At 33.8% G+C, this 14,535-nt stretch overlaps 1 protein-coding gene across 2 annotated transcripts; it reads right to left on the bottom strand.

Annotated features, from left to right (window-relative positions):
• Nucleotides 1-552: 552 nt before the first annotated feature.
• LOC122313217 (agamous-like MADS-box protein MADS4) lies at nucleotides 553-9,948 on the bottom strand. Of its 2 annotated transcripts, none has more exons than XM_043128008.1 (8): nucleotides 9,587-9,948; nucleotides 7,298-7,379; nucleotides 3,479-3,546; nucleotides 3,264-3,363; nucleotides 1,715-1,756; nucleotides 1,583-1,624; nucleotides 1,110-1,267; nucleotides 553-912 (listed from the first exon to the last, which is right to left on the bottom strand). In XM_043128008.1, exons 1-8 carry the CDS (start codon nucleotides 9,769-9,771, stop codon nucleotides 828-830), a joined length of 762 nt encoding a protein of 253 aa, XP_042983942.1. In that variant the 5' UTR covers nucleotides 9,772-9,948; the 3' UTR covers nucleotides 553-827. The 2 variants fall into 2 exon arrangements, with proteins under 2 accessions (XP_042983942.1, XP_042983943.1); XM_043128009.1 differs by having other exon boundaries at nucleotides 1,110-1,246; nucleotides 9,587-9,944.
• Between the last annotated feature and the right edge of the window lie 4,587 nt (nucleotides 9,949-14,535).

Here is a 14,535-nt window from a genome sequence, read left to right on the forward strand (position 1 = left end):
AATCTATTTTCTGAAGTAAAGAGGTTGTGTAATGGTTTTAGTAGTTGCTCTTTTTCTCATGTGTATCGAGAGGGAAATACGGTAGCTCATCAGCTTGCTCGTAATGCTTAGAGTTGAAAACATTGAAATGTGGTAAGATTGTATTCTAGACTTTTTTTCTTAAACCTTATGGTTTAATAAATGTCTATAATTATTTATCTCGAATGAAGATGTTTGTTTCTATCAAAAATAAAAATAAAAAATAAAAAAGTAACTTCATTTTGATGTTGTATAGTTCATGATTTGATTAGGAAAATTAAAAGTTAGTTAATTTATGGAAGTTCTTGCACGTCCGTGAAGTTGGAGCTACTCGTATAAATTTATAAATTGATATGATTTCATAATATGATACGTTAGATCTAATGTATCACATCCTTTTGTCAATAGACAATCATCACGATGATTATTTTCTTAATTAGGGTGATCCTTTTGTCGATGGATCTACATAAGCTATATAGCATCTACATCGAGATCAATTCAAGTATATAACTGTTCTAAATATTGACATGCAAATAACATAAAATATTTTGAAATTATTCAGCTCAAACAACGTATGCAGCTACAAAAAGAAATTAAGAAGCGCATGCAGAGTTTGAGCAGTACTACAGTACGTACGTACACATGCAGACAACTAATATTAAAACATAGTACTCTATAATTTCAATTCGTACAATTACAAATGTCTCATAATTTCCATCAAACGACATCAATATTAAAACGATGACTATATATACTGATTCTTGAGGAAGGAATCAATGCGTACCATGCATGCATGCTCTCATATATTATCATGGCAACCATCCTGGCATGTAGTTATTCAAGCTTGGTCCAGCAGCGCCTGTGGCGACTGCTATATCATGATCAGGCTGATATCTGCATTTCCATATCGATCAGATGTCATTGTTTAATTGGTAATTTGTAGATGAAGTGAATTAGAGTTTTAAGATTTTGAGAAGATCAATGCATGCAGCTCGCATGATAAAACGTACTGGCGCGGCATGCCTATATATCTTAATAGTAATATGTGTGTATGTGTGTGTAATTCCTTATTATAAATCAGGAATGCGTACCCAATTTGTAACGTGGGTTCACACAAGGAATGAAAGATTAAGCCATCACCCTGAGCTTCAGCTGGTTGTCGGTCGTACACAACATCGTTGGCATTTGGATTCAGTTGGAGTGAATTTATGTGGTATCCTTCCACCAGCTGCAAAAACTCATATTCATGCTAATATTTCAAAAGGACAATTGATTATTCTCATGTTTACACAATTTGAACAGTTGCAATATTAGTTAATTTGACCGTTAAATTTAAATATTGCTTAGTCCATTAGTCCATTCATATAAAGCAGTTCACTTTTTCTTTAGATTTGTTTACAAGTCTCTTTTCACCTTTTCATTGCAGCTTACAATAAATATGGTTACTTATGTGATACCTTAATTTCGGAGGGTTTGATCATCATAGCAGTTATGATTTAGTACATATTAGAGCACAAATATTGAACACTAATGATTAAATTAAGCAGTTGTAAATTTTGCCTACCCTTTGTCTCAGCGTCTTATTTGCTTCATTAAGCATATGTTCCTGCATAAATGAAAATTTAGATGAATTTATAAATGGGTGAAGATACTGAGCATGAGTAATTAGGAAAGCTATATATGAAGCTTCTCATACCTTTTGTCGAAGATCAGTGAGCTGATCCAGCATGAATTGTGTCTGTGCAAAATGTGAACAACAAATAAAGTTATTCGTACTTGAGTTGTTTACATATAATTTTCAGTTTGGTGAAGGTTTTTTTTTTTTAAATAATAATAATAATAATAATTTTAGTGACTTAATTAACTGAACTAGCTCCCAGAGTTGAGACTTAATTAAGACAGCATTCTTTTAGTGTACTGTGGAATTAGCTCAAGATCAATTGCAATCCATGCATGCATCTTAATGAACTACTATATATATATGTATGTGTATATACACACACACACATACATATATACATACTAGGTTGCAAGCACTCTGTACACAATTGCATGCTATTGTAAGCAACTACATCTTATGTTAGTATATATCAGTCCCCAACTAATTTCCTCCTAGATAAAGTTGCAGCATATAGATCAAAAGAGCGTATTCAAGATACACAATAGTCAATAAGTGTTTGTCCAAGTTAAAAATGAATAGGAGGACAGGTTGTGAAAAATGCATGGTTCTGATCATAATATTGTCTACGTGTAGATTTTCTTGATGCGTATGATTGCTCGAAGTTTTCCTATTAATTTCAATAATGTGCTGCTCACACTCCACATGGATTTTCTATAGGTCTTAGCCCAAAATAAAATTTATCATAACTTTATCCAATGAGTTCTTCAACTAGGTGTATGTGGAAGATACATGCATCTTTTACATGACTGTTGCCATGTGCTCGATCTGGAAATTAGTAGCCATACTTATAGCTTATTAATTATATTTTTAGTTTTAATTTTGTAATTTAACATGTCCAATGCTCCGTGGTATGTATACACAAACTTATTCTTCTTAACCAACAGAGCAATTGTTACGATCAAACTATTAAGAGTTTCGAGCATGTATTTGTTGGAAGAGTAAAATAGATATTCTATTCTAGTGGGAAGAGAGGAGAGACTGTTTTGAAAATTTTTCTAACTGAATTGCTTTTCAAGTGGCTTACTTCGTGCCAATGCATACATAGGTATTTATAGGCTTGTAGATTCAGTACCTAGTATTTATTCTAATACATGAACTTCCCTAGTACACCAACACCCAAGTACATGATCAATACCCCAAATACATGAATCACTTCTTTTAAGATAAACATTTACTAGTTCATGAATCTTCCAAAAGACTAGTACTCTTCATCTAACATTTACTAAATTAAGTTTATCATTCAACAGTATCATCTACTAATATTGCATGTTTGAGCAATGCAATGCATGCTAATTGACAGTTTGCAATTGCAAAAATCTACTCATACTTGATTTCTCAATTTCTAGTTAACAAGGAACGTACGACGTTTATTTTTATAGAATTTTGCTCTAGCTAATAGTATTAATCAAGTTATGCCGGCATTAATCATAGAGCTGCGCGGTAACAAATATACAAAAAACTTGGATGATCAGTACGTACGTGTACGTATATAATTATCCTCCGGAGGATAATTATATCTGTAATCTATCATAACATGATAAGATAAGGTGGTAAGACTGAGTACCCGTGTTGATCTGATCTGTTTCAGTGACATGTCCAGCTGCCTTTCTAGTGACTCGAGCTCTTTGCTGTTTAAGGGGCCAAGATCTTCTCCCAGAAGATGCCTAATACGATAACCATCGATCAAATGCGTAAGTCCATGGCCGGGAGTATATATGTGTTTTTCCAATTTTCCAATTTTGAAGAACTAATTAATTAGAATCGAAGATCAGGAAATACCTTTGGGTTCGTTGCAGGGATTCATAACGTGCTTTAAGCTTCAAGTATTCCTGCTGACTACTCAACTCCTATATACGTACGTACAGTATATATGGTAGAGTTTAATTAGAGTGCATGGAGAATTCATACCACCACATGATACCGATCATGGAAAATGCTAGAATATGGCCCCACGAGTTTGCCCCTCAATCTTATTGCTTAGGCATTTTATTTTTTTAATTTTTTTACTTAATAATTAAGGAAGAGATTATTAATGAAGTTGTGTGTTTTTTTCCCTTAATGATTAAGGATATTAAAAAAATATTTTTAAAAAATAAAAAAGAAAAGAACAAAAAATTTTTTAACTGGCGGTATACCCAACAATAATAGCGCTGGGCAGTCTACTAGCATGATCCTACCGATGATGTCCGCACAGTCATCACATGAGTACAACACTTAATAGCTAACTTTGGTTTTTGATAAGTACTATATATGTAACAACTAACACTTTAGTTCCAAATTACTTTGACCTATTTAGGGTAAGTAAGGTACCTTAATTGGGTTTGAGCTTTCATTTAGCTCTTATAAGTTGTTAAAAATTCTCAATTGGTTTAGTTTTGGATGTAATAACTCAATGAAAATTCAAATTCATATCTAGACTTAATGCTTCAAAAGAACAGGTCAATATTAGATCAGTCTCTTGATATCATTATAAACTACAAGAGTTTCTCCTATAAGGTAATATGGGATCTCATTCACCATTCTCTTTTGGTAAATGTGGTGAACTACAATAACCCTTCTTAAATATTCCTTGAGATTCATTATAATTTATAGGTGTACACGACTCAAACCTCACAGTACACAATAGAGACTGTAAAATCTTTAACAATATATGCTACCAAAAGTTAACATCATATATCAATAACTAAACAAGATTACAACGTTTGAAGCCACTTAAAATTGTTGACTTTTGTGACTTTTGTAATCCCACACCGGTGGGAAATAAGAAAGAAGCAGGTTTTTAAGGTTATAAATAAGAGGCTTAGCCTCTTAGTTTAAATGCATCAGTTGAAAGTTTATCTAGTAACTTTTGACTTTAGTTAAATTCCTCTATTAACCTTTTGTAAAAGGGGAAGAGGTGTAAAGTTAAAGTTTTACTAGTGGGGTAGCTTTGTGGGTGTGGTAAGGAGAAAAATTGTGTGATTGTAACAATTTTTCACATAGTGAATTTTCTTCTCTTGGTCTGGTGGTTTTTCTCCTGTTTTGGAGTTTCCACGTAAATTTCTTGTGTTGTTATTATTTCTCTATTTTTCTTATTATTCCTGCAAAGGGTAGATCCTAGGGGGGGTGAATTTGGGAGGTCCAAATTTCCAACAATTGGTATCAGAGCCACTAGGCTCTTTTTGTGGGATGGAGCTTTGATGTGGTAATGTGGATACGTACAATCTAAGGAGGTTCTGTCTAGGAGATTAGAAATTTTAAGTGTGTCCATTGTGACCCTCCAATCTTTCCTGGGAACTGACTTAGTGAGGTACTATTCATTTCTACAGTAAATTCATCAAAGCAATGTCAGGAAGTAGGCCTTCAAATCTTGTCAAATTTGAGGTGGAGAAATTTGATGGGAGAATCAATTTTGGCTTGTGGCAAGTACAAGTCAAGGATGTCTTGATTCAATCAGGATTACACAAGGCATTGAAGGGCAGACCAACACATGAAGTCAGCACTGGTACTAGTGTGACTGGTGAAAGTAGCAGATATAAAATGAGCGATGAAGATTGGGAGGATCTGGATTTGAGAACAGCAAGTGCAATACGTCTGTGCCTGACCAAAAATGTTCTTGCAAATGTGCATGGAATATCTACAGCAAAGGAACTCTGGGAAAAACTTGAAGAGTTGTATCAGACGAAAGGCGTCTCAAATCGTGTGTACCTGAAGGAGCAGTTTCATACACTGCGAATGAATGAAGGTACAGCTATTTCAGATCATTTAAGTGTTCTCAATGGCATTGTCGCTGAGTTAGAAGCTATTGGAGTTAAAATTGATGATGAGGATCAAGCCTTGAGACTCATCTGGTCTCTTCCATTTTCCTATGAGCACATGAAACCTATTTTGATACATGGGAAGGAGAAAATAATTTTTTCAGAAGTTACCAGTAAAATCTTTTCTGAAGAGAAAAGACTAAGTAGTGGAAGTAATGCTCCACTTGAGAACTCAGTAATGGTAGCAGCTGGAAATGGGAAGATGAAGAACTCCATGAAGAAGAAAGTAGTCTGCTGGGAGTGTGGACAATCTGGGCACGTCAAGAAAAATTGTCCAAGAGCTGGAGCAGGTTCGGCAAGTGGCTCCAAGTCAGTAAATGGAGATACTGGAAATGATGCTAATATTGTGTCTCTCTCCATGGAAGATTTTGCACTTTAAAAAGAGACATGTACATCCTCATGGCATGTTGCTAATTCCCAAAGTTGCCATGATAGAGGATGTGTTAATGTTAGCGGGTCCACAAGTTTGCACACAGGCATTGGTTTGGCATTGATGCAGGGTGTGTGGTGGAAATTCATGTCGATGGCTGATGAACTTCCAGGAGAGCCAAACGTGGAAGTTACACCATAATTTTCAGCAAGGTTATTTTCGACATGGGCCGAAGTGAAATTCTTGGAATTGATTTATTCTGAGTGGGTATGCTTTTATGGTGAAGCATGATAGCGGAAGCTATGAAGATCTTCATTGAGGTGAAGTTTGGCTGTGGGACCAGTCAAAGTCACAAGGTGGAGATTGTTGACTTTTGTGACTTTTGTAATCCCACACCGGTGGGAAATAAGAAAGAAGCAGGTTTTTAAGGTTATAAATAAGAGGCTTAGCCTCTTAGTTTAAGTGCACCAGTTGAAAACTTATCTAGTAACTTTTGACTTTAGTTAAATTCCTCTATTAACCTTTTGAAAAAGGGGAAGAGGTGTAAAGTTAAAGTTTTACTAGTAGGGTAGCTTTGTGGGTGTGGTGAGGAGAAAAATTGTGTGATTGTAACAATTTTTCACATAGTTAATTTTCTTCTCTGGGTCTGGTGGTTTTTCTCCTGTTTTGGAGTTTTCACGTAAATTTCTTGTGTTGTTCTTATTTCACTATTTTTCTTGTTATTCCTGCAAAGGGTAGATTCTAGGGGGGGTGAATTTGGGAGGTCCAAATTTTCAACAAAAATCATTGTAAGCCATGAGAGTTTTAATTAGACAATATGAGATCTAATTCACCATCCTTGATCTATATTACCTTAATGGAATATTAAACTTAATTTCACCTCCAAACTAAATAGGGGCCAAGCAGGTTTAGGAAAATGAATATATGTCTGGTTAATTAGTTTATTTGTATGCCTTGTATGCTATATTTCCTATCATATTGTTTGTACAGTTTGCTTTAATCCTTAATTCTCTGATAAGTACTTCTTTATATATTAAACCACCTTAACTAATCCCTCTGAAAACTCCTGGCCTGTTGATTTTGAATCTTTGAAGATGTAAGACTGATCCAATTGCATGCTCATTACTTCATGATCACCTCTTATATATATATATATCGATTAGCTTATCATAAGCACCAGCATTAAGAAAATCTTTCAATTACTTAATTATTGCAACTTAATTTGTTTCTATTATATATCATGTAATGTTAGTACATGACCAATACATTAACTAAGCCAAAACCTCCATCAAAATCTAACATGTGTCAAATTAACTCATTCTATTCGGATTGGAATACTAAATAATACCATATGAGCATAAATATATATATATATATATATATACTGGTTAATGGTTATGCAAAAAATTAAAAAAAAAAATTAAACAGTACCAACGCCTCCCTTGCAGATACGCTTGTCTGATCTGGCGCTCCATAGTTGCATTTCTGATACTTCTCTAATGTCTTGAGCATGCTGAATATGTTTTTTTTTTCAATAGCATGAAATTAATTATGAACGTGATTTCATAAATCAAAGGGCAAAATGTTCATGCAGTTAAATACAAGAAAAATTTTATTCATCATCCCTATACGTATGCCACACACCACACATGATTTTATTTTTCTAAGCAAATATGTGGTATATGGATGATAAATAGAAAAACTCAATTAATTTAATATAAATAAAACAAAAAATAAAAATAAAAATAAATGTGGTGTATGTGATGATTAATTAGTAGTAAAACTCTAAATACAATGGTCTAAATATTGAGCATGATAATTAATGAGAATATAATGAATGAATTAAGCTGCAGGTATTCTTCAAAAGTCATGCAAGAGGTACGGAGAATATATAATATAAGATCAAGAATAGATCATCGTGTCATGGTGGAATGTGGATCAAATGAAGCATGGTAAATATAAATGCTCATAACAAAATTGGTAATTAAACATAAGATAAGCTGATCGATCGAGTTCTTGTTAAAATAATTAGTAGTGCTAGTAGATGCCTGTTCAATGAATTTACAACAGTATTTTCCTCATGGCAGTAGTGAGGACCAGCAGCATGCAGCAGGATATATACTAGTATTGACTCTTGAATCTTGATCATCAGCTTGTATGTTAATTTTTTAAAGCCTTTATGGCTGGCTTATTTTTTAGTTTAAAAGTTAACCTTAATTGCCTTGTTTTGACGAGCTTTAATTTAATTTGTTGTTATATCCAAAATTTAATTCCATCAATGTTTGTTTGCTGCCAAGATTATAACACTATAAGAAAAATGACGGATTATATGTGATGAGAATAAATATTATTTGAGACCAGACTCATTTTAACAGAAAATAGTCATTTTCTCAATAAATAACTAGTCAAATCTGGGTAGTTTTCTCGTAGTTATAAGCTTAATTAATTAGTTAGTTCAATTAATTAAAACTTGGTTAAGTTGATAAATTCAAATTTGAAGAGGCAAAAGAAGAACGTGGTACCTAAGTATATAATTAGTAAATTAGAAGCCTCGGACCAATATCTCGTGAACTAATAAGAATTTCACGAGGATTTTTTTAGTTTTTTTTCCTTTTCAAATGAGAAAACGACCCCTAGCTTCCCCTTGTAACGAGTAATCTCAAAATTAAATACCCTTACTAACTTCAAAATATGTCACTCATGATCACATGAATTGGGATCTGAAAGGGGACAAATTAGTGGTTGTGCCGGCGCGGGGGGGGGGGGGGGGGGGGGGGGGGGAGAGAGAGCGAGAGAGAGAGAGACCCTAAACTAGGTAGGGGATTTGAAAGATCAAACTCTACATTACTCAGATCATGCAGATGTAACAAACGTCATGATATTCTCTCACCTGATCATGAAAACAACTGACATGGAAAACCCAGACACAGAGAGAGAGAGAGGTTCTGTAAATAAAGGGCAGACGAATGGTTTATTAACTTGGATGTGGTTAAGAAACTAAAACTAATTAATGGAACTGGGCAAGAATTTGCAAAACGGAAATAGAAAGGTCTATTCTGCATTTCAGCTTCTCTCTGTTTAGTTCTTGTTGAAAAGTGAGTGGAAAAGGAAGGAAAAAATTGATGAAAAGCCTTAGAGCCGCTTAAGGCCGGAAAAAAAACACTTGAAGTTTGAATCTTTTTCTGAGACACTTGAAACTTGAATCACATCTTCCGACTTCTTGTAAAGAGACTTAAAGCAGTGTATACCAAACAGTAAACTAAGATTAGATATTTCTCAGATTTCTTCAACAAAACGAAAAACACGAAAGGAAAAATTTAGGCTTTACAAGTGAGAGCGAAAGAAGGGAAAGATCAAAAGAAAAATAGGAGACAGAGACTTTGAAAACCCCAAGATAAAGCAAAGATAACACGAAATGGAGTCAATCCAACAGTGATCTTCTTTTTATGGTTTTCCAGTTGCAGATCTAACAGGAATACGAACACCGAAGCACTCAACCTGCTAAAAACGCCGAGACATTCACTAAAACGGCAAATAACTCTAACACCCAAAAAAATCACCTTTTTTTTATCTTTCAAAAAATCAACTTGGAGATCTAAATAAAAGAAAGATGACTTAGAAAATAGAAAAATAAAAATACAAGGAAGCAGTTTTGATGGTTTTGCTTTGCCTTTTGTGGTTTGGAGGGTGCAAAAGTGGTTTTGTTGTTTTGGTGAATACCTTGAACTGCTGCAAAACTCGTACAGCTTTCCTCTATTGGAGAAGATGATGAGAGCAACCTCGGCATCGCAAAGGACGGAAAGCTCGTAGGCTTTCTTCAAAAGTCCGTTCCTCCGCTTAGCAAAGGTCACCTGCCTGTTGATCTTGTTCTCGATCCTCTTCAGCTCCACTCTCCCTCTCCCCATTTTCCCCACAAACTAGCAAAATTATCCCTAGAAAAATACACTGAAATCAACTGGTTCTGCGTCCTGCTCTATTTATACCCTATATCTATATATATAGAAAACCTCAGATAGTTGGTGAACCATAGGAGCTTTTGCTGAGAATCTAACAACCTTTGCTTTGTTTTATACACTAACAATGATAATTAGCGAATTATAAGCGAAGTTGTACGTAAGCTTTTTAGTCTAGAGGGTTATGGAGGTGCTTGATCATGCGGAATGGTTGACGATCAGACGGTGGAGAGGTGAGGGGAGGTTGCACGTGTGAAGCAGGGGATTAGAACGAAAACGGAAAAGTGGGAGAAACCTTAAAAGGGCAGTGCTACGTGTCGAGATGTGAAGCGAAGAACGTCCAGTAAGCCACCTGACCATTTTGTGGTTCGGGCAATCATGTGACCTAACCTTCGTCATTCGTATGTTCCTTCACTTTTACGGAAATACCCTCTTGGGTGTGACTCTGACTCGAATGGGGTATGAGATAAATTTTAGAGAACTAACAGCCTCACACTCAATATATTATTATTTTTAAAGTGTAAAATAGAAGAAGATAAAATAATAAATTCATATTTTTTAATGATGTAAAAAAGTATGAGGCTATTGTGTATATTTTTTCTAAATTTTATATACTTCAATCATAAAGATATGTTATTATGACTTCTTTTACTTATTATTAATACGCTATGTATCTACTAAAGGAAAGAAAAAATAAAAGTAAATGTGTGGTGTAGACCGAATGGTGAGTATAATCTTTTATATTATTATATATAGAAGATCATGTACAATTTTTAAAATAACAATATACTTTTAGACATCATCGGCGGCTAAAAATTTGTTTGAATCAATATGGTCGGATCAAGTCAAGGTCGATGCTAGTAGCTACCACTTTTTGATATGAACATATCTCATGCCATTGTGGCCGTTAGATCTAGCTAAATTTGGTACCACCGAGATCCAACTTGTCGGAGTGATCTACCATCACCTCTGTCCAAATTACATCATGATTGGACTTGTTAAATGAAAGACAAGTAATATCTTATTTATCTTGAGTAATATTAAATACAATCTTAAAACGTGCAAGCTATCATATATACTTCCTTTTAAAATAATAGGCCCATATTTAAAAAGTTGGATTCTTTATGCATGTCTTAAATTTATAATCAATGTTTTTTATTTTTTAAATGAATGCGCGAAATCTGCATGTTTAAAACATGTACTATACTTAATTGCTGTATATTTCTCCGACAAAAACTTAAGCCAAAGTCAATGGCAAGACATCCTCCCATCATACTCCCATTTATTTTGATCGATATCACTTTGTGTTGTTAGCCTTTTATTTTAGTTACACTTAATTTACATCCATTGAAATAAAAATATGAATCTATCTATGAAATTGAATAATGTATTATATCGAATCACATTATTTTATAAGATTCATGCTTATATATATACACATATATACACCTAGGTTTCTCGAACTTTAATTCACATGATCACTAGCTAGCTAGGGAATGTGAGTAGCCGTCCGACCGTACCTGTATTGTTGGTGTGTAAACAAATAAGAAACCATCATTTTCCTTTACACGGATCAGAACTACTTAACACTCTATGCATTAATTAATAGCCTGCATGAATTAATGTTAATTAATAGCTATGAAATTAAATAAGATAGACAGACCTCTTCAATGAAGACATGAGCAGTGACTTGTAACGCATTTGCTATGTGATATTGAACGATAATTAACTAAAATAATAAGCTTATCATGTTTTTCTTGATAGTCATGAGCTCCTACGTACGTACTATATATGGCACAAGTGATCATGTCATTAGTACTCAAAGATCATGTGTTCTCTTCACTGAAGTGTAGATTAATGGAAAAATCTAAACACAAAATCCTATTACTCAAAGATTCATACGTGCGTGAAAATGAAGTATGAATGTCTTAGTTTTGATCTTCATCTTTCAAGCTCTTGCAGCTGAAGAAAAGAATAAAGATATAAGGGGTGCATCATGTGGAACAGCTAGCGCGCTGAGCTATCAAAGATCTGTACATGGAAGATACTTGCATGGGAGATCAGGCAAAAGCTCCCAGCTAATGCAATATCCTATATATATATGTACCTGGCCTGAAACATCTAATTATTTAAATGAAAATTATTAATGAAATTTAAATTATTCACATTTCTAATTCGATAAATATTGTTATTTAAGTCATAAGAATAATACGTCGTAGTACCATCGTATTGACACAAAATCCAGATCACCACATCATGCATGTGTTCCTCTGACCTCTCCGAAAGCTAAGTTTCAAACATGATCAGTACCTGCAGTAGTAGCCGTATGGGCGGGCCGCGGGGTCATGAATCATGATCGATATTAATGAATGCGCCGAAGGTCCAAACATCGTGTACTCCAAGCTTGTCTGTCTTTTCCTTTTTCATTTGAAAACGATATATACCATAACGTCCTTAGGACGCCTTAGCTGGTACATTCAGGCTGCTTGATGAATCTCTTTCTTTTTTAATTCTTTGCCCTTTTCAATTTTCATTGCCATTTTTTTTCTTCATCAAGTCATGACAGATCTAGTAATTTCTCTAATTTGTATAATATTTCTTTGATTACATATATGAAAGCCATTTCAATTAATACACAATTAACCATGCATGCATGACATTTTTCTTTCCGTTCTCATCACGTCCTTGAAAATATTATCTACAGGCCGGTATTTTAGACATGATCGGTTGCCGTGTTCTTTCTGTCACCCTATACCTTGAAAGATAGAGCAGCCCCAACTTGGAATTTAAGAAGAAAGTTAAACGTGTAACCTAACTCATGTTGATCTACAAGTCTCGAGACTACTGTTACATACTAATTTAGTTAAGTTTTTAATCCTCGTGATCATAACGTCATTCCACCACACTTTTGAATTTGACATTCTTGGAAACCATATAAATTTATTGACATTGATGCAATAATAACCATTTGGCTCCACTTATCTATTAGTATTCAATAATTTGACACTACGTACATATATATATGTATGTGTGTATATATATACCTACCTAGTGGCAGAACGTTGGTGCAGGGCCATCCCCCCGCCCCGTCCCCCCTCCCCCCAAAAAAAACAGAAAAAGAAAAATATATATATTAATTTTTTTTATTTAATAAAATAATATTAATTTATCATGTATTGGCCCCTCCTCTAAAAATTATTTTGGCCCCTCCATAAAATTTAATCTGATATAAAAGTGAAATAAATAAAACACATCTCATATAAAATAAAATGCATATTTTTATTATAATAAAATTAAAAAAAATCTAACTATAACAAGTACTAGTATTTTTAACCTATTTTCATTGTCTATATTGAAAGAGAAATAGTTAAGAATTTTGATTTAGATTCAATACTTGATGATTTTGTTTGTTTAAAAGAACACAAGTTACAATTTTAGACAATATGTATTTCTTTTGTTTAATATATTTGTATGAATGTCTTTATGTTGTTGATATTATATATTGTTCTTGATATATTAAATACTTTTTTAATGCATAAGTTGTATTAAGCGTATTTAATTTATTTTTATTGTAAATATTCCTATCAGATTATTATATATCGTAAAAAAAATTATATAAAAGTAGAATAAAAAATATTTTATGTATATTGTTCTAGTTTTGTTTGGCCCTCCCTAGAATAAATTCTTGACTCTACCATTGTACCTACAGTAACTCATACTCGTGGCGTAGCCTCTATTTCGATACCAATTGTTAAATGTGATCTAATCATTGATCCAAAAATTCTAATACCATTCATTAACTACTAATTTCGTTTAATTCTCATAATCATAACAATTTAGGTAAATATCTTGAAATATTAACAAGTGACAAGCTGCATCATTCATACGCAACTTTTGTTAATGGAGGAGGTGCATATACCCTTAAACATATATATATATATATATATATATATATATAGTGATGGTTTGCGGTACAATGCATGTATGCAAGACAAGCAGCACTACAGTTAACATAATATATACAAAGAATACAAAATATAATGAATGATGGAGAAATACCAAAAAAAAAAAAAAAAACATAATACAAAGAATGATGGAGAAATGCAAAAGCTAGCTAGCTGGAGGAGGGCTCACACACACACGACTTGCACATATATACATATATATAGCTAACCAAAGACATTGAAAGATCGAAATGAATCCAAATTAGAATGCGACAGCTGACCACCACTTGCCTTGGCTTTTATTTTCAACCTCTCCCATCATCAATCAGAATATTGTGGTCTCCACTCCACAGATTTGATCTTCTGTCATTCTCTCAAAAAGCTAGGATCGAGCAGTACAAGATATTGCAGATCAGGGCCGAGACCCATTAGTTCAGCGCTCTCGAGTAGTGGTAACTATATATACAGTCTATTGTTGAGTCTATTTCGAATAATTTCCCATCCTTTTGAACTCACTTCTAATGAATGGATCTAATATTTGGAGTAAAAAGCTTCCAGCAGATCAAAGACAGAGAAATTATATAAGGTATGGATTTAATGTGAAAGTCTGCACACCAGCTTTCTTCTTTGATGATAAATAGGGAATGCAACACACAGTAGTACTACGTACTACTCCTACTCAGTCATTTTGATGTGGGGATGTATGAATATTCAAGTTTACAGCTCTTCACTGTCTCAACACCCTCAAATCGGCCTATTTAATGGCCATTAA

Source organism: Carya illinoinensis, chromosome 6, assembly GCF_018687715.1.
Source record: "Carya illinoinensis cultivar Pawnee chromosome 6, C.illinoinensisPawnee_v1, whole genome shotgun sequence".
Taxonomy (NCBI): domain Eukaryota; kingdom Viridiplantae; phylum Streptophyta; class Magnoliopsida; order Fagales; family Juglandaceae; genus Carya; species Carya illinoinensis.